Source organism: Oryza glaberrima, chromosome 2 (genome assembly GCF_000147395.1).
Source record: "Oryza glaberrima chromosome 2, OglaRS2, whole genome shotgun sequence".
Taxonomy (NCBI): domain Eukaryota; kingdom Viridiplantae; phylum Streptophyta; class Magnoliopsida; order Poales; family Poaceae; genus Oryza; species Oryza glaberrima.
The window spans coordinates 7,613,207-7,633,972 of record NC_068327.1 but is presented as its reverse complement, the minus strand read 5'-3'; the positions used below and the strand labels follow the sequence as shown (position 1 = coordinate 7,633,972).

Sequence of the window (20,766 nt, the reverse complement as noted above, 5' to 3'; positions counted from 1 at the left end):
TTTTTGCTGCTTTGATGACTTCTTCATTTCACACCGTCCCCAGATTTCATTGTCTACCTGCATGATTTCAAAGTTCTTTGGTCAATAATCACGATTCTGACAACTGACAAGTTGGAATTAGAACAAAACAGTGCTGCAAATTTCTAAGGTGAGCAGGTGGAGTCAGATTTTGTAGGGCCTAATCTGAATTTTCTGAAGGCCGTTGATTGAGCTGGTCTCACAGTCGCAGGAATCGGCATCCTAACGATGCAGCAGATTGTTTTTGCACTACAATTGTGGACATATACAAGCCGAAATGAAAGTACTGACGATGGTTCATGGTTTCCCTGGTTTGGCTTGGCAGTTGGTACTACCATCAGGCAGGATAGACCATACACATGCAAAAGCAGTTTGTGCTTGTGCTCTCGTCTTCGTCTTGGGCAACATTTACCGGAGATTAGTATGCTTGGACTAATGCGCATCCCAGGCTACATTGCATCTAAATTAATCTATTAACATACCATACATTAATCCCACTAACCAAGACATTACTCCCACTCCCATATTTAGCTCTGTTTGAAGAGCTTGAGTGTTTTGAGAAGCTAACCGGTGAGAATCCGAAAATGCTAATTTTTTTCCTTCTAATTCATTTACTATATTCTACAACTACATATTTTCACAATCTGAACAAAAGTCTAGACTGTTTGAAGAGCTATAGATTCTAGAAGAAATGGCCATGTTTGAGAGGAGCCTCTCAAGTCTTTAACTCTCCTAAGCAATCTATATTCTCACCTAGATTCTGATAATATGTAGTTCTATAAATTATAATCCAGTCTTTAACTCCCCTAAGCAATCTATATTCTCACCTAGATTCTGATAATATGTAGTTCTATAAATTATAATCTAAATATTAGTTAAAGTTGAAAAACTCACATTTTTTATCCTCTCCCAGGTCGGCCCGCTTACATATGATAGCTTTTATAGGTCATAAACTGTCCTCACAGACCAACACAAGTTGGCACACTTTGTCCTCACTCGTGCGCACCCGGGAGTTCTTTGGAGATCGGCTTCCGGAAAAGAAGTTGCAACTTGTTGATATGGGTATTCTATTAATCCTATTAAGCCCTGGGCCGGGATGTCACAACACGTTTAACATATCATCTCTAATTCATAAACCATAATATTATGGTATAATTTTATTTATTTTGTTTGCTCTCACACTGGCTGTATTTGAGAGGAGGGGAAAAGAGAAGAGTGAGAAGATACACAAAACGAGATGAGCCATTAACACATGATTAATTAAGTATTAATTATTTTCAACTTAAAAAATAAATTAATATTATTTTTTTCAAACAACTTTCGTATAGAATGTTGTTTGCAAAAAAAGTAACATTTAGCATTTTGGGAAACATGCACACGGAAAATGATAAATCTCTTTAGCACTTTGTTTTTCACTTTTTTAAAGATTAATAGATGTTGTATTTGCATAAGAAACAGCTTATCCTCTCTGCCTTATCAGTTCCCTTCTCCACCACAACCTAATCGGTACTTTTAGAAGAAGCAGCCAAATCTTAGTGCACTTGTTCTAACTGCGGAGAACAAACGGTAAAGTAAGCAATAAGGATGGCAAGGTGCTTGTGGTGATGTGTGGTGGCTGACATGGCACAAATCACATCTGTTTATAACAGGTGAAGGATGAAAGTGAACTTTTTAAAGATGTAAAATATGTTTTTTCCTTATAAACTTTTGATTCCAAGGACACATTTTCTCCATTTACATGTTCGTGTTTTTTCAAGATAAAGTGCCTTACAGAAAATTTCAGGGGACAATGAAATGCAGAGGAAAAGATTTTGTGATTAACTCCATCGTACTGATGAGTGATGACGAAATGTATTTGGATCTAAATACAGGTGTTGTTAGTCTCCTTGTGGATAGCACCTAAATCTAGTTGCAATCACATGAGATGGTCCTCTATGGCTCCATCTTTGTTGACATCGAAGCTATGATAGGACCGTAGGAGTGGTTAGCTGTTGCTACCCAGATTGTTTATCGCCCAATATATAAGATATCTAAGTCCGTTGTGTACAGAATAATAGCTAAGATTTTTCACGAATCTAGATACAATTAAAAATTGACTAATTATGGCATTAAATTTATTTGATATGCGCAATATGCTGCTGACATCTATTGATGCCTCGCCCACCTATAATAATATTGTAATATAGGCCAGCCTCGTAACGAGTATAATATATGGATATACATTAAGCTCGGGGCAAGTCATAGATTTAATGAAAAAATGTACTAGAACATTGAGCTATAAAATATCGAGAAAATGAAAACACAATTAACCTTACCACCCTCTGTAGCTTCAATATCCAAACCAAATTGCACTATGGGACTCGATACCAATCTGGCATTTCTCTGCATGCTCAATTTTCTCAACAACCAATACTGTTGTCTAGGACCAGTGCCATCATTTGTTTGTTTCTTCCCTCCTTCCCTACAAAAAAAAAGAAAAAAACTGTGTTTTAATGGCCCTCTTGTCCACACATACAGTAATGTTAAATTGTCTAGAAACTGTCACAAGGAAACAAATGTTTAGTGTTCCCAAAGAGAACAAACAATTGTGTTGTGTCAGAGCTAGCTCAATCAGGAGCAGTAAAAAAACAAGCAGCAAAACAACAGGAGGGCTCAAGTAATTGGCAGACCGGAAGCGCCAATTCCCTAGCTACTTATAATTTCGAGGACCTATTTACAATTTCACATTTCTCACCGACCCAAATAACAAAAAAGAATCCCAAAAAAAAACAAAATGAAAATAAATAAAAATCGGGAGCCTTTTTTGGGAGCGCGATTCCCGAGGCAGGGAGAGAGCCACCCGCCTCCACTCGCGATAAACGTAATTAAGGCCCAATTAGCGATCGCTTTCGTAATTAAGATGCCCAATTCCCAACCAAATTGCGCTAATTTAATCTTAACTCTAATCTAATCACACCCCCCGCCTAAGCTAAGCACCCCCGTCGCTTAGCTCGATACAGTGGCAGTATTATACTCGCGCAGGCGCCCACGGCCGCCAAGCCCGAGCTCCTGCTGCAGCGTAGCCCACCTCAAGCCACCGCCTCCGCCTCCGCCGCCGCTGCTGCGCTGCGCCCGCGCGGCCTCCTCCTCGCCCTCCCCGGCGTCGCCGTCGGACTCCTCTCATGGCGGGGCCCCGCGCCCTCGCCGTGGCGGCGGCGGTGGTGGTCGCCGCGTGGGCCGTCGCCGCCGCCGGGGACCCGCCGCTGTCGCCCAAGGGGCTCAACTACGAAGGTGCGTGGGTTGGGTAGCGTGGGTTTTGGTTGGGGAACGGGAACCCTAGGTGGGTTAGGGTTTTGATATGATGTGGGGGGTTTTTGCAGTGGCGGCGCTGATGGCGGTGAAGAGCAGGATGCGGGACGAGAAGGGGGTGATGGGAGGGTGGGACATCAACTCCGTCGACCCGTGCACCTGGTCCATGGTCGCCTGCTCCCCCGACGGATTCGTCGTCTCGCTGTGAGGATTCCCCTCTCCTGATTCGTTCGTGGGATTTTGTTATTGCTGCTGCTACTGCTCGTGGTGGTGGTGTTGATTATGGCGGTTTTGGTTGGATTGCTGTGCTGCTGCAGGCAGATGGCGAACAACGGATTGGCCGGGACGCTGTCGCCGAGCATCGGGAACCTCAGCCACCTGCAGACAATGTAAGGGGTTCTTGAACGAATTCATTCGAACCTTATCAAATGCAAAGGTTTTGTTCTTGTTCCATTAATGCATTTATTAGTGAGCACGGATTGTCTCATAGTCGTAGCACTGCAAAATTAGTTGAGCTGGGTTGGTAGGATCAGTTTTCCCCAACTGTTGTTTTGGATTTGGTACCATCCGATTGGTGATTGATCGATTGATACCTCCATAGTTAAAGAGCTGGAAAGTGAGGGCATTACCCTATGGGCTATGTCTCTTGTAGTTGAACTTAGGAGAACTCCATGTAGGGTCCGTGAACACTGAACATTTACTCTCCAGAGCCAGGCCAAGACAGATGTGTAAAATACATCACTTGAGAGATGACAGCTGACATAGCATGGCACCTCTGAATAAAATTTCATTTTCTTCATCTGAAAAGAGTGGGGGACAGATGCCATGCCATGGCATCTCCATTTTTAATATTTTTTATAGACCTTCATGTGGGCAAATGACACTTTTCGTACAACTGAAGCATTTCCAATGCTAGCATTGGAGCACCATTTTCATGTGAGCAAGTCACACTTCCTATTAGTTATAATAAATGACATTCTCAGGATTCAAGGCCTGGTAATAATGAATGTGTGGCTCACCTTGTTTGGTCTAAGTATCATTGAAATAGATCCATATAAAGAGTTGAGATAATCATGACTCACTAATTAGTGCATTTTCTGTTCTATAAACATTTTTCTGAACCTTGCAGCACTAGAATTCATAACCAAAGTTTGTCTACAGACCCAAACGTGAAAATTATATGCAGATTCTATAGCAATTATTATTTTTAGTATATAAATAGTCTGGAAGTATATTGTCACCTAAACTGACTGCTTTAGTAGAAATGTATCTTAATCTGTAGAGAGATTCATGTTTCTTTTGGCTAACCCTACAAATCAGAATGATCAACTGTGCTGCATATGTGGATTGAAGGCTATTACTATGTGACCACTATAGAATATTCATTTGATTCATATTTGAATATAACATTGAAATGTTTATGAGTATGGTTTGTCCAACATTTGATTGTCTTCATCCTATTTGTAAGGACATGAGCATATTACATCTTGCAGTGTCATATACTTAAGTTGATCGTGTATTCATACTGATTCCCATGAACTTGTTTGCTTGACTCTGTCTGTCCTCATAAAATGAAACAAAATACCATTACTTGATTACTCAACATTTTTATTGTCTTCATTCAGGTTACTACAGAATAACATGATATCAGGTGGCATTCCTCCAGAGATTGGGAAGTTGACCAATCTGAAAGCTCTTGATCTTTCTGGTAACCAGTTTGTTGGTGAAATCCCAAGTTCTCTAGGGCGGCTGACTGAATTAAACTATCTGTGAGCAGATGCCAAAATATTGCTTCAAATTTTGTGCCACATATTTTGCTTGTCCCAAAATATGACTTCTGTTTGTGAATCCTTCAGGCGCCTAGATAAGAACAACTTGTCTGGACAGATCCCTGAAGATGTCGCAAAGCTTCCAGGTCTCACATTCCTGTATGTCTCTTTTCACCACTTTATATTCTCTCTTCTGTTATAAATGTTGTGTATAAATGTAATTATTGATTTTTACCCAACATGGGAAAATTGTTTCAGTGATTTATCATCCAATAATTTGAGCGGCCCGGTTCCAAAAATCTATGCACATGACTACAGGTAAGTTGGTGAGAGTGCGTACGATAAGCTCTGCTTATTTCCTTCCATTTGCTTAACCAAAGTGTTTGGCACCTGCATATTTTCTGTGTTCTTATGCTAAACTAAGCGTAGGCACATAATTCCTTCCCAAAGCATATGCACATAGTTCCTTCTCATCAGTTTTAATACCCTCCTGATGATCACTTTCCTCTGATTTCCAGTCTTGCAGGAAACAGGTTCCTTTGCAATTCATCAATTATGCATGGTTGCAAAGATCTCACAGTATTAACTAATGGTAATTGTTTGCCTGATGTCATATGCTTGCATATTTATCTGTTGGACCTAATTTGCCTTCCTTTGCAGAATCAACAATTTCTAGCCCGTCGAAAAAAACAAACAGCCATCATCAACTAGCTCTGGCAATTTCATTAAGCATCATCTGTGCCACAGTATTTGTTCTGTTTGTCATTTGTTGGCTAAAATATTGCAGATGGCGCTTGCCTTTTGCTTCTGCTGGTAATTTTCAAAGGGTTAAGCATCTACTCTCTTATTGCAGAGTTCAGAATATATAGCATCTGATAAACATTCTTTTCTTTTGTTACTTCTAGACCAAGATCTTGAAATTGAATTGGGCCATCTAAAGCACTTCTCATTTCACGAGCTTCAGAGTGCAACTGACAATTTCAACTCAAAGAACATATTAGGTCAAGGTGGCTTTGGTGTTGTTTATAAAGGCTGTCTGAGAAATGGAGCTTTGGTGGCTGTAAAGAGACTAAAAGATCCTGATATTACTGGTGAAGTTCAATTTCAGACAGAAGTGGAGTTGATTGGTCTAGCTGTGCACAGGAACCTTTTGCGGTTATATGGATTCTGCATGACCTCAAAAGAAAGGTTGCTTGTATATCCATATATGCCAAATGGCAGTGTTGCTGATCGCTTGAGAGGTAATTACAATCGTCCAAAACAAATTTTGATTTTATGTTTTAATATAGCTGGGCCAGTTTCCAGTTGTAGTTCTTATTGAAGGTAGACTGTTGTTGATCCAAAAGCTAAAATGATGATTATGTAAAACTATGATAGCTTCCTTACAAAGATGTGTGTTGTGATCCTGTGTTGGTTGATTTTGCATCATTCTCCTATCATTTCTTTTCCATTTCACTCTCTTACTAACACAGTTAATTTGTAGATTACCATCATGGAAAACCATCTCTTGATTGGAGCAAGCGTATGCGGATTGCTGTTGGGGCAGCCAGGGGACTGCTGTATCTTCACGAACAATGCAATCCTAAAATCATTCACAGGGATGTTAAAGCAGCTAACATTTTGCTTGATGAAAGTTTTGAAGCAATTGTTGGGGATTTTGGATTGGCAAAACTTCTTGACCGACAAGAATCACATGTTACTACTGCAGTTAGGGGCACTATTGGACATATTGCTCCAGAGTATTTATCAACAGGACAGTCTTCAGAAAAGACCGATGTTTATGGGTTTGGTATTCTCTTGTTGGAACTGATCACTGGGCCTAAAACCTTGAGCAATGGGCACGCGCAATCTCAGAAGGGAATGATTCTAGATTGGGTATCTCCTTTTAGTTCAATCTTTATCTAATTACCTAACTACTGTCATTTGATGCCCATATCCTTGTATACTTTCTTACCACCTAATCTTAATTCTCTGCAGGTTAGAGAAGTCAAGGAAGAAAATAAATTGGATAAACTGGTTGACAGGGATCTGAAAGATTCATTTGATTTCGCCGAGTTGGAGTGTTCTGTTGACGTAATTCTGCAATGCACTCAGACCAATCCCATTTTGCGTCCCAAGATGTCAGAAGTCCTTAATGCCCTTGAAGCTAATGTCACCCTGCCAGAGAACGGCATCGACTTGAATAGAGAAGTGCCTCCCTATGGAGGATCTTGCAGTTTCTCAGTAAGGCATGAGGATCCTCATGATTCATCATCCTTCATAATAGAGCCAATTGAGCTATCTGGTCCCAGATGATCACAATTGTACATCAGGGGGGAGAACCACAAACAAAAGGATGACAATTGTACAAAAACGTGTATAGTCTGGATGTAGTTTTACTTGGAATCTGCAAGGAGTTTGCTGGTGTTGCAAATGCCTCACGATCCAATCTCTAACTGCTAGGTAGATCGGTCATTTCTGGTCGTGTTGGCGTATGCACTGTACAGTGCAAATCAGTATGCTACCCATCCTACAATATGTTCTCGAGAAAATTACATTGCATCTTGCATGTTTTTCTCAGTTACAAGAATCAGTATGAAAGAGCCCAAAAGCACGAATCAATATGAAATGTTCTTCGCTGAGACGGCTTATTCCTGCGAGTCTACATGCTAAACGCTCATGCTACGTTTACCAAAAAATATTCAGCAGAATACGCCTGCCTCGTCTTGATATCACATACAAAAAAAGCAGCAAATTTTATCTAAATTCTCATGGTCGGTCGGCAGGGCCACACATGACTTGTCAAAATGCTCAGCTCATTTGCATTTATTCTCTTTCACATATCTCTGTTTCTGAGGTGACCTGCCAGGCTGCCACAGGCATAACATCTGACGATTGAAATAACAGGATCGGCATCTATAGCTCTCAAAATTGGGTAGGTTTCTAGTTCTCTCCTCCATACAGGGAAAATCCGAAGTTGGAGAAACACCAGCATGTTCACTGGATTATTTCTCTAGTACAACCATCTTAAAGGTCAATAGACCACCCCCCAAAAAAAAAAACGCCGCCGCTTGCAAGCCTCATTTCATTGGCCGAAGAGGGAAGAGGAAGTAGCTTCATTTCGTTTTAGTGACCTCATGAATAGCATTAGCCAAATACGCCACATTTCCTGTTGTTACACCAGCCATGCTGAAAGAAATGACAGAAAGTTAGATTTTTATTCGATTAAAACAAAGATTCAGCAACATGAAAAACTAAAAGTACTGTTATTGTACCTTATTCTGCCATTACGGGTCATGTAAATATGGTATTCATTGGTTAAGCGATCCACCTGTTCAGGTGTCATCCCACTGTAGCAGAACATTCCAATCTGCAAATATGCTTACGTTTTTAATATTCACCATATAACTAACAATAATATTAGGCTGAATGTGGAATATCAATCTCCATAGAGACTGAGTGAACATAACACACAATGATATCAAGTTGAATACATGGTGAAAATTTGAACCAAGTATGGGTAAATGGACATTTAAGTTGCACATAATTCTTGCCCAACATATATCAATCGTACAAAATGGATATGTCTGTACTTGTAAGCTTACAAGGAGAACGAGTGAAGCTAGTGGTTCTTACTAGTTTTTGACTGACACTGTTACTTACCGAATCAACTATACCCAGACAAGACTTAATAGCTATTGTACAATTATCCATTTCTAATTGATTAGTTGGGACTCAAGACAACCACTTTGACAAGGCCTCGAGTTAGAACACAATATTTATGATACAAAATCCACTTTGACTAGTTTGCAATTATGCTGGAAGTTCAAGCAACAGGACCAGCACTAGAGTACATCAGTCCACATGAACTAATACCTCAATGAACCAAACTCCAACAAGTTTATGGTACAACCTGACTATATCTATTGTGGGCCTTGGAGATGCTGGCAACTACTTTGAACTGGTATAATTTGCATGTCACTGAATTCATATTCAGAAATGGTACATTTTCATGATTTCTTTACCTGATTGGTGATGTGATCCCATGACAATGGTGAACCTAGGCCTTCGAGATTTTCCCAGAGTGCCTTCCGCATTCCAATGATTCGATCAGCCATACCCTGAGACAACCCAGTGGCGATATTAAACTCCTTTCCATGCTTCACATAGATTAATCTATTAGGAACTTACGTAGTTAAGACTTCTTACCTTGACCTCTTTCAACCATAAACTCTTTAATTCTGGATCATTAAGGATTATGGAGACAACCAGTGCACCATGAACAGGTGGGTTGCTGTACATTGGCCTTGCAATCTGTTGCAATTGGCTCTTAACAGAAACTGCTTGCATCTCATCCTCACACAGAATACTGAAACAGCAATACAAAATCAGTTTTATGATCATTAGAGTATGATCATTGTTTAAAGAAAAGATAACAAATTGGATCACTCAATTCTATTTGATGTTATATACTCTTCCCCTTAATGGAACAGGAGAGCTTCCTGAAGGGAAAATATTTCAGTCTCGCTAGATATGAGTTCCACTTGCAAATTCCTTTTTTTTTTTTTTGAGAAATCAAATAACTAACGCTCTAAGACACGTTTCATTTTCAAGGACCATGCATGGAATTAGTCATGCAATACAGAGAGTAGCTTTGCTATGCTCTCCCTGAAGAAAACAGTACAAATCCTGAATCAACAGTAGTTAACATGATGTAAATTTTGTGCCTCTTAATTATATCCAGAGCATAGGAGCACTGCATTGCACAACTATATAACTTTCAAGCATAAATGACACTAGGCGAGTGAATACCTCAAGCACCCTGCCCTTTGCCCATACAGTCCCATGTTCTTTGCATATGACTGAGCACATCCAATTTGATGCCCATCTTCAAGGAAGATTCGGATTGCCTTAGCATCTCTCTCTGGATCACCGCTGGCAAATCCTTGGTATGCCATGTCAAAGAATGGGAAATGATTCTTTATCTGTCAAAACACATAAGGAAAATGTGATATCTGTCGTTGGTGATAACACCAACAAAAAGCCAGTCCTTTTCACTTCCGCTACCTTGAATTGGTAGGATATCTCTCTCCATTGTTCTTCTGTAGGATCAACTCCAGTAGGATTATGGGCACAAGCATGAAGCAAAAAGAATGAACCATTTGGAGCGTTCTGCAGATGAGAGGAACAAAAATAAATTAAAAGGAGCTATAGGAAACCCATCAACAGGTCAGAAGCACCTATAAGAAAGTGAGAAAAACTAAGTGTACCTAAAACTTATCATTTATCAATGAGAAAGAAAGCTAAATCAGTATTGACTCTACAAATATCTATTTTCAAACAATATCCATGATCTTGCTACAGATACCAGCAACAATGTAATAATTCCTAAAAGTAAGATATCTTTCTAACAATACTGGAGAAATGAATCACCTTAATATCATCCATCAGTCCTGCGAAATCAAGCCCTCTTGACTCTGGATGGTAATAGGTGAATGTCCTTTGAGGTACTTGAGCATCCCTCCAAATGTTATGATGACTGGAGAAGTTACACACACTGAGGTTAGAATGTTAGATACTGATGATGTTAACAATATTGGAGAGCAAGAATCACAGGTGCCTACCATATCATGTAGAGACAGTAATACACACCATCTACATCTATGTTTTCTCTTCCTATTTCTTTCTTTAAGAGATTTTTCTTAGATGTAAAGAAAACAACAACAATTCATGTCTCAGCAGGATTCCAACTCACTTGGACCATGTAGGTGTAGGTATGTAGATCTGTGAATTTGGCAAGAAACGCCTCTGGAAATCGGCAAAGAGCCGGCATGCACCTGTGCCTGAAAGAGCCTGCACCGCAGCAATCCTCTTATCTTTGATGAAATCAGAATCCTCACCATATGCCAGCTTTAGTGACTCTTCAATCATCTTTATACTTCCTCCCATTGGAAGGTACTCCCTGTTTTACAAAATTAGTGGAAATTAGAACTTAAGGCAACCTCCAACGGTCCAGCACTAAAACAGGTGTAGCATCAACTGCAAGACAGTATTATGCTTTAGTTGATCATTTTTTTCAGGACAAAAAAAAAAAAGGATTGGAGTGTCTAATCTGTACTGCAATGATGTTTACTTCCACACCACAAAAGAGCATAAAGAAGCATCTGGAAACCATTTTACCACAGAATGCCTACAGGAGGTCTAAACCGCGGCAGGATGGGACAACAATAATTTTTTTTTCGCATCAAGCGTACATACATTGCGTGATTGAAGAAGGAAAAGGAAGCTTTACACATGATCCAGATCATGTTTGAAAACAAAATACTAGTGATAGATCACGCTTCAGAACGAACCAGCGGTATCAGCATGCTTTTATTTCAGAATGGAACTAAAAATGAATCAAGAACCAAAGATTATTGAAGCTCATATCTACAAAACACAGCAGGTATAGCTCAGATCCGCACATGCACAAGTAATCAAGCATTGAAGCTAACTGGAAGAGACAGGGAGGGATCTCGTTCTGACATGTTGAGGTTGCCGGCGATCCGGCGCTCGGCCTCGCGCACGCACTCGAGCACGACGGGCTTGCCGTTGTCGTCCCGGTAGGCGCCCTGCAGTTTCAGCATCCCCGCCCAACATCTCCGTCAGAATCAAGCGAGATCGGGGATCCAAATGAGAGAGAGAGAGAGACGTACGACGCCGACGTTGACTTTGTCGGGGGAGGGGTCGGCGAGGAAGGCCTCGGTGACGCCGAGGATGGGGTCCTTGGGAGCCGGCTCGACGTGGCCGAACAGCGACGCCATCGCCCTCGTCGCGTGCCTCCTCGCCCTCGCCAGCGCCCCGACCCGCCGCCCCCGGATCGCGGCCGCCGAGCGGGACGACGACATCGCCATGGCTGGCGGATGGGCGGCGCGGCAGCGAGGAGGAGGAGGTGGAGACTGGAGAGCAAAGCAGTGAGGGGGAGAAAAGCTGTGGGTGTGTGGGTTTTGGTTTGGTGGTTTTCGCGAGGAAGGAGGCCAAAAGAAAAGGTGTCTCGCTTTGATGATTCCTTGCGTCGTCCTCCGGAGCTTTTTGATGGGTGCGTGCGTGATGAGTGACGCTGACACGGATGGACGGATGGCTGCGAATACCAGTCGGCGCGGACGCAACTCTTTTTTTTCTTTTCTTTTTCTTTTACCGTTTTACTGCTAGTTCCACAGTGTGGGAGCACCTCGCGAGGAATTAAATTTAAAATATACCATTCACTTTTTTTTTATTTCTCAGAAATATACTTGATGTAATTTTATTCGCATAAAATTAGCATTGGTCTCGCACGCTCAATGAGCGAGGCCGTCACACTTGCCGCTAATCAACAATTAATTAGTGATTAAATAATAAGATAATTAATCACTAATCATCATTAATTGATCGCTAATCTTTTAGTTTTGGCAAAATTTGCTACATGACACTCAAAGAAAGCGGTCCTGACTAGGGGACATCTCGAAAACGTGAATTTGCACTATGACACTGAAAAAACATAGTAATTTGCCACAGGACACCACGACCATTAAAATACAATATTCAATTAGTTGAGGAGAGAGAAATCACATAAAATGTCTATTCTACCCTCATCTTCTTCTTCCTTTTCCGTTTCTTCCTCCTACACAGGTTGTGCGAAGCAGCCGTGAGCAACGATGAGGGGCAACCGCGACGGGCGGTGACGAGGGGCAGCGTCACGACCGTCGACGAGGACTGCAGATCCACGACGAGCCGCGACCGAGACGGATGGTTGGATCTCGCGGCAGAGGACAACGGCTGAGAACCGACGAGGTTTGATGGCTTACCGCTGCTCTTTGTTTGCTGCGAGCTTGAAGTTAGCTTGCTGCTGCTGCTGTTGTGAGCCTTTGAACAAACGGATGGGGTTGCCGCCGGCGAGGATGTTGGCTTCGCAGCTGCTGTTGCTTCATAAACAGAGACAAAAATGCTACTGCTGTTGCTGTTGCTTCACAGGCTGGCGACGGCTCGTGGCATTGGACATCGAGGATGGGTCGCGGACGAATGATTGAAGGACGAGGCGCCGAGCGGCGGTGGCAAGGACGCCGTCGCGATGGGCAGACGGACGACTTTCCACTTGCTGCTGCTCTTTGTTGTGAATGAATGGATGGAGTTGTCGCCCGCGGGGAGAACACACCGTGACGAACTGCTGTGGAAGATGGCGGGGGTGGACAAAGCGACGGGCAGCGAGGCCGGTTTTGGTGCCTGAGTCGACCGGATTTGATCCCCATCGACGAAGATTGGTCTCAGGGGCAAAAGTGTCATTTTGTGAAAATTCTCTCTCCGTAATAGCGAAAAATTATAAAATAATACGTATAAGTATCTATCAACAAATTACCATGTTTTTAAGTGTCCTCAAGCAAATACACGTTCTTATGGTGTTCCTCAGCAAAGACCATATTTTTCGAGTGTCCTAGAGCAAATTTTGCCTTTAATTTTCGAAACACTTTCGTAGACTTCTTGCACAAGAATGCTCGCGGTTTGACGCGCTCGTCGCTCGACACCGCGCGGTCTCACGCCGCCCCTCTACAAGACTGTCTATATTTTCATCCCACGTCAATTTTGCACAACGGTTCAGCAAGACCAACGGTATATTTGTGTCAAAAGATTTGCATCTAGGATATTTTTAAGAAAAAAAAGATATGAACGGTATATTTTCAAATTTAATTTCCTCATGAGTACCATCACGGTGTAAAATTTTAAACGGGAAGGCTAAAGGACAGACCCTAACTCCTCGCTCGTGTGTAGGCACCCACATTGACGTTGCCTCACTCTTGATGCGGCAGACTAGCACGTCATATAGATGGCCATAAGGCCCGAAGCTAGGCTAGACGGTCCGGCCCATAGCATGGCTATTTGGCCCGGTCTAAGCACGGCATGCCATGACTGGTGTTGAGCCCGTGCCGGCCCAGCCCGATAGTTGGGCCGTGTCTGGGTTGATGCCTTGGCATGGTGGACTGGCCCGGCACGACACGAACCAATGAGCACAAAAGAAAAATGGTCGAGGGATTCAAAACAGACTTAATTCAGGGCATGATCAAAGAGAATAGGGATGCAGAATAGACTTATTCTAGAAATATAAGATGGCCCAAAGAGATGAGCGAGAGAACAGACTTATGGAAAAAGTATACTTCGACTCCCTCGACTATGGTCCAAGTATGACTTAAAACCTCCAACCAAAAAACCGGGTATATCGACTCTTCCAACTATTAAAACCAGTGCAAAATATATTTCTTAGTGGTTTTGGAAGCGGTTTTGGCTGACGTGGCGCCTAGGTGGGAGTGTTGACCCGGTCTTCGTCCCACGTGTCATTAACATGTCGCTTATGTCGCATTTTAGTGTAAAAACAAACAAACAAAAATACATGGGATAGAGATTTTTATAATACCGGCAAACAAACAAACAACCAAACAAAGTACCAGCAAAAACATCTTCAATTTTTATAATAGTGGAGATAGAGATTGCTCGGTTTTTGGCATTAACTTGTGATTAATCATTTCACTATGATTTTGTTCAAATTAATCCATCCAAAACTTTTCTAATACTTTAATTCTACATACTATTTGGCGCATGGTGATTTTGCCTACATGAGATATTTTGGTGATTGATAATTTTTATGCTATAAGAGAAAATTCGTCTCAAGGTAGCGATTGTTAAACATGTGATCCGAATTTAGGCCTACAATATATTCAGATTAATTTTCGAGTAGGACTTAATGCCTTTTCCTGTTAGTTATTTTTTCTTTTATCTGTAAACCGTATAGGAAGGTGACGTTCACTGCTATTTCCCGACGTTTGTAATTAAACTCAACGATAGTGATCATTTGCCGGTCGATTGCCGGTGGAATTGATTCAGGGTCCGTTCTTTTCAGATTTTCGGATGACGACTCTAGCTGCAGCCGTGGCAGCTTGACTACCGTTCAGAGTGTTGAGCCTAGGATCGATTGATCACCTTGCACCCACTGGCACTAGTACTGCAAGCCACGGCCTCTGCTTGCCCGGAAACATTGGCCTAATCGCTTGTGTTTTTCATCGCGGTACTAGCTTGCCCGGAAACCTTGCCTTAATGGCTTGTGTACCGTACGCTAATTGCAGGCTCGGCAGATGTGTGCATTTGTCCACCTCAAAAAGATGTGTGCGTGTGTACCATACGCATGATATGTACGCTGTTTTCTTATGTTCCGTGGAAGAAAAAGTTGGATACCTCGTACGGTGCCACCGCCACAGAACAAGTACTCCCTTAGTTTTATTCACATAAAAAGTCTTTTTAATTTTTTTTCTAATTAAAGTTTAAGTTAGACTAAATCTTTACAATTATAAAAATTGAAGATGTTTCCGCTAGTCATATGTGGCTGCATTTACTTCACGCCAAAATTAAAAGTTTGGTTAAAATTAGAACGATGTGACAGGAAAAGTTGGAAGTTTGTGTGTGTAGGAAACCTTTGATGTAATGGAAAATTTGGAAGTTGGAAGAAAAATTTTGTAACTAAACATGGCCTGTGTTTGAATCGGTTTTAGTTTTATGTTTCGGTTTTAATTTTATGTTTTTGTCAAGTAAACATCTAAGTAGTTCCTAAACATAATTTTTTACGCTGTCACAATCGAATGTTTGGACACATGCATAGAATATTAAATGTAGAAAAAAACCAATTACACAGTTCGCCAGGAAATTGCGAGACGAATCTTTTAAGCCTAATTGCGCCACGATTTGATAATGTGGTGCTAATGACGGATTAATTAGGCTTAATAAATTCGTCTCGCAGTTTTCTGGCGGAATCTATAATTTATTTTGTTACTAGACTACGTTTAATACTCCAAATATGTGTCTAGTATATCTAATGTAACAACCAAACCTAAAAATTTTCCTCAACTAAACAAGGCTTAAGTAGAACCACGTATCTCTAGTTGCCTACGGTGCGCCGTCTCTTCATTGGGCCAACATAATTTTTTCATTTCAGCCCTTGTTATATATAATTTGTTTTACTGGTTAGATCTTTTACGGAAAGAACCACTGCGTTTTTAAGTGACTACGTATGAATAGACTTCCCTCTATTCTATGCTAGGGAATTCTATGCTATAGCAGTAGATAGTTGGTTTTAATATTATATTTCTTACTATTAAATTTGAGTTTTAACATTCGGGTTGACTAAATGTATTTAAGAAAAATATAGATCACACATATTATAGGAAGCGAGGTCTAGAATATATCTACTCTATTTTTATTGATTGATAGGTAAGTACGTATAACAAATTGCGTCAGATGTGAACCAATTAAAACAAGGAATAAAACACATCTATTAGCAGTAACCTTTATTTAGATTTGTTAAAAATAAGAGCCCAAAACATTCAATTAAAAAGAAAAACAATATCTTACTTTTTAATTTAGACTTAAAATTTAAACCTAAAGATTTACGTCTTCTTAAATGATTTTTTTTACGTGAAACAGCAGGAGAGGCTCCTACTGCGCTATATTAATAGTAAATAAAAGGTTTACAATATTTACAAAAATACAAAACAATTAAGAGAGAGAGAGTCAATCCATGATTGCAGGATGGGTTTGTCTGCTTTTTTACTCTGTGCATATGCAGAGCAAAATCTTTCTTGAAGTCTGATTTCCACTTGACTAAACTGATAGTCACATTGTTGAAAATAAAATCATTCCTTCTACACCAGATGTGCCAACAACCAATCGCCTGAGCTTCAAAGAAGAAGTTGAGATGAAAAGATACTTAGCTGTTGTAATCATGTTCATGAGCTCCAGCGCTAGATTTCACTGAATGCCTATTTGCTGCCAGCATTGTTGTGCAAATGTGCAGGAGAAGAATAGATGGGTCATGCTCTCTACAATCATTGCTTAAATATTTGATATATCTTACTATTAAATTGTTAGTTTATAATATGTAATATTTAATTCATCTATATAATCACCTATCTATAAAGTTAAGCTTCTTCGTCTTCTTAAATGATGAAGAAGCTTAACTTTATAGATAGGTGATTATATAGATGAAGTAAATATTACATATTATAAACTAACAATTTAATAGTAAGATATATCAAATATTTAAGCAATGATTCATGAATGCCCACGCGAATGTGTGGGCTCCCTTCCTAATTGGATCCTAACAGGAGGACGAGGGGCTCACAAGAGACACATTGGGCCTGTTTGGTAGAGCTCCAACTTCTAAATATAGCTCCAGAGTTGGGTCTGGAGTAGAGTTGTGGAGCAGCCCTGTCGGAGGATGAACTCCTCGAGCGGGGGACCGTGAGGCACCTCCTTTGTTGGTTCGGCCGGGGGCTACTGTCGATGATATGGGCTCGGGGGTATCGTGCTTAAAGGGGAGAGGTCGCCCTCGATGTCCACGTGGCACTTCCCCCGAGGGGTTGGGCCCATGGACGAGCGGTAGCCGCCCCTCTCCGCCCCTACCCCTTGGGACGGTCACCACGCGGCCATCATGCAAGGGTAGTGCAGACGGAGCGGACGTGCCACGCCTCATTTAATGCGGCGTGCTGCACGCTTGACCGAATCGTGACCGGTGCATGACCGGTTGAGTGACAGACGAGATGGCGGCAAGCCACGCGCACCCCGGCCGGGTGTCAGACAGCGTGCGGTGCGGTAGGTATGCCCTATCCCGTCAAAATGATGAGGGGCACAGTGACTTGCAACCATTCAGAGTCGGCTTGACCGACCTGGACACACTCGGGACGGCGTTCCCGGCACATTCACACCCAAAATCCTCCCCGTGTCGGCCTGCATCGACCGGCATGATTTGATGGGCCCCGCACGACAGCCGATACTCAGAGGACTTCCACGTTGTGGCGCAAGACACACATTTAATATAGGGAATATTTACTCCCTTCACTGGGCGGCACACTCGGTGCATGTGAGTTCCCCTGGGAGTATAAAAGGAGGTTCATATCCAATGAACAAGGGGGATCGAAGAACAAAGAGTTGGATCGTTTAGACCTAGTTTGTACACCAGAGATTCAGAGACTTGGAAAGCTCAGAAAAATCATCATACACATGAGTAGGGTATTACGCTTGTTAGTGGCCCGAACCTGTATAATTATCTTTGTCTCATCCTCTTTGAGGGACCCGACCCCCTTGATAGCTTCCAATCTTCCTAGCTGCTTAGCTTTCACTCGCTGCCCCCAGCCGAAACAACAAAGGAGGGGCCTCACGGTCCCCTACTCGAGGAGTTCATCCTCCAACAGCTGGCGCGCTAAGTAGGGGGCGCGTTCGTGTTCACCTGAGGAGCACTCATCTTCGTGCGCCCCAAGTTTCGTCCGGTACATCCATGACGGGAGTCACGGACGGCAAGCTGGTGGTGTGAGGCTGACGAGGAGGATCTTGACCCTCGTCACCAAGCACGACCTACTTCGACTCCCCCTCGCCGCAATCCTAGGCGAGGGGAGGGCCGGGATAAGTCTGGGGACTCGGCCATCTCACTGCCGGCAGGCAGGGGAGGACGCCGAGAAAGAGTGTGCTGCCACCTCACGACGACGGTGGCACGCCTTAGGGCACACTTCTGCGCCACCCCCTGTCGATCCAGAGCCAGAGACCTCGGTCCAGTGCTGGCTGGACGATGTGGCCAACCTGATCACCACCGCACAGCGGCAGCTTGCCGCTGGCGGCCGGACAACGGCGGCTGGTATATCACGTAGTACGATTGCCCTCTCTTTGTCGGCAAGATGGAGAGCACGCCGGGTGGCAGAAGCTTCCCGCCACTCGTCCTCACGCCCCTCGTCGATGCCCGCGGGGAGCTGTGGGCGCCACGAGAGTATCTACGGAGAACCGGACGCTCGGCTTGACATCGAGCGCTGGCTGGATGTGCATTGAGCCACCCGTGCGCCGAGAGTAAAGAGGGTGGCGATGCGCCGAGAGTAGTTGTATTGATCGATAGATTGATAGATTACAATGACCCAGGGTGTACATATTTATACCCATAGGGAGATACTAGTCCTTGTCGGACAGGAAAGAAACTAAAGATAAAAGGAAAAGATAAAGTCCTTATCAGACACTAAACACACTTTTCTAAAGATAAAAGGAAACTAACAAACTATTCCTAATTAATAGATAAACTGCCATGCCGCATCCTTCTTGAACTCGGACTCTTCTGGATAAATTCCCTTTAGTTGATCCGACTCCATCGAGAACACGGTTGCTGGCGATTTGATGACTCCCATCGGCTGATTCCATAACTCTGAAGCCGATACTGACTCTAAGCCGATGATGACTTTGGGCTTACCAAATTTCGTCGTTAACACATGTCCCCCAGTTTTGGAGTGTGAGGACCCATGCTCCAAAATTCTCTTCTATCTGATCTTGTTAACTCCAAAATTGATCTTCCCTTGCTTCTTGCAATCGGCTTTCTGTCTGCATTAAATGAGCTAGACTGTCAAACTCGTGGCAGAAGAATCTCTCTCTGATAGGTGCTGACAATCCTTGGAATGCAAGATCTGCGAGCTGCTCATCACTTAGACTCAACCTATAACATCGACCGCGGACATTACGAAATCTCTGAATATATTCCATAGCCGATTCTCCTTCTTGCTGCTCAACCGATATTAAATCTGAAAGCTTCAACTCTTTGATTCCAACAAAGAAATAGTCATGAAATTGCTTCTCAAGATCGGCCCATCCTTGGATAAAATCTGATGGTAGCGATGAAAACCATGTGAAGCTGATCCAGTTAAAGACAATGGAAAAAATCTAACTTTCAGAGCTTCTTCAGCCGATACCTCCCCACATTGTGCTAAGAATTGACTGATATGTTCCATTGTAGATGTATCATCTTGCCCTAAAAACTGGGAGAAATCTGGAACTTTGTATCGGTGTGGCAATGGCACCCTATTAAACCACTCAGGATATGGCAGCCGATACACAGAAGTATGTTCCTTAGGTTTGATTCCAAACTGCTCCTCTATTATCTTTGCAATTCTATCGGGCAAATCATTGTTATATTGATATTCTTCATCATGCCCATATTGACGAAGTTCTTCCGGCCGATATTGATATGCTTGCCCCTCGAGCTGATTCTTTTGAACAATTATTTCAGGAACTATCTTCTTGATCACATCTTGTAGTCTACTCATCAAAACTCCAGACTGATCAAACAATGTGTGATGAACTGCTTCATCAACTGTATCTTGAAGTATTTCAACTATCGGCTTGGGGAATCGAGTCTTCTGAGTTGGCTCTTCTGGTGTCATGATGAAACATTGAAGACAATGCGTTTGAAAATCAGCTACAAACTGCTCCATCTGTTGCCTTTGTTCCTCCGTTAAATCCTCCACTATGACCATGATCTTGGCATTGACTTCTTCTTCAGACATGTGGATATAAAATCATGGTCCCACCGGGCGTGCCAAAAGCGTGTTGATGCGAAAAACACGAGGCCTGGGAGATCTGCTTAACTCCAGTGCAGGTCCAAAAATCTTGATGAGATGCGGGTGTGCCAGTCAGTTTGACCCTACAACTGACAAGATATATAAACAGCAGATCAAACAGCCGATCGGTTGACAAGCCGATGGAGTAGTTCCAGCCTATGCCGATACCAGCCGATAACGATAGGGTTCTGAACTATCGGCTTTATGTCCAATGTAGAGTCTGACACTTGACTTAAATAATGATATAAAGGCAATCGACTGATGATAATATAGTATAACAATAATATAATACA

The 20,766-nt window shown here is 42.4% G+C and overlaps 2 protein-coding genes across 2 annotated transcripts; one reads left to right on the top strand and one right to left on the bottom strand.

Moving 5' to 3' along the window:
• The first annotated feature begins 3,029 nt into the window (after positions 1–3,029).
• On the top strand, positions 3,030–7,634 carry LOC127762342 (probable LRR receptor-like serine/threonine-protein kinase At5g45780). The gene is made up of 11 exons (XM_052286821.1): positions 3,030–3,288; positions 3,378–3,510; positions 3,624–3,695; positions 4,932–5,075; positions 5,163–5,234; positions 5,334–5,393; positions 5,594–5,667; positions 5,736–5,888; positions 5,981–6,316; positions 6,559–6,950; positions 7,053–7,634. The coding sequence occupies exons 1-11, from the start codon at positions 3,180–3,182 to the stop codon at positions 7,368–7,370; spliced, it is 1,863 nt and encodes a 620-aa protein (XP_052142781.1). The 5' UTR covers positions 3,030–3,179; the 3' UTR covers positions 7,371–7,634.
• A 219-nt stretch (positions 7,635–7,853) lies between these two features.
• LOC127762344 (aspartate aminotransferase, mitochondrial-like) lies at positions 7,854–12,088 on the bottom strand. The gene is made up of 10 exons (XM_052286822.1): positions 11,750–12,088; positions 11,580–11,665; positions 10,810–11,016; positions 10,488–10,593; positions 10,122–10,226; positions 9,867–10,039; positions 9,264–9,423; positions 9,080–9,175; positions 8,330–8,424; positions 7,854–8,243 (listed from the first exon to the last, which is right to left on the bottom strand). Exons 1-10 carry the CDS (start codon positions 11,945–11,947, stop codon positions 8,171–8,173), a joined length of 1,299 nt encoding a protein of 432 aa, XP_052142782.1. The 5' UTR covers positions 11,948–12,088; the 3' UTR covers positions 7,854–8,170.
• Positions 12,089–20,766: the final 8,678 nt, after the last annotated feature.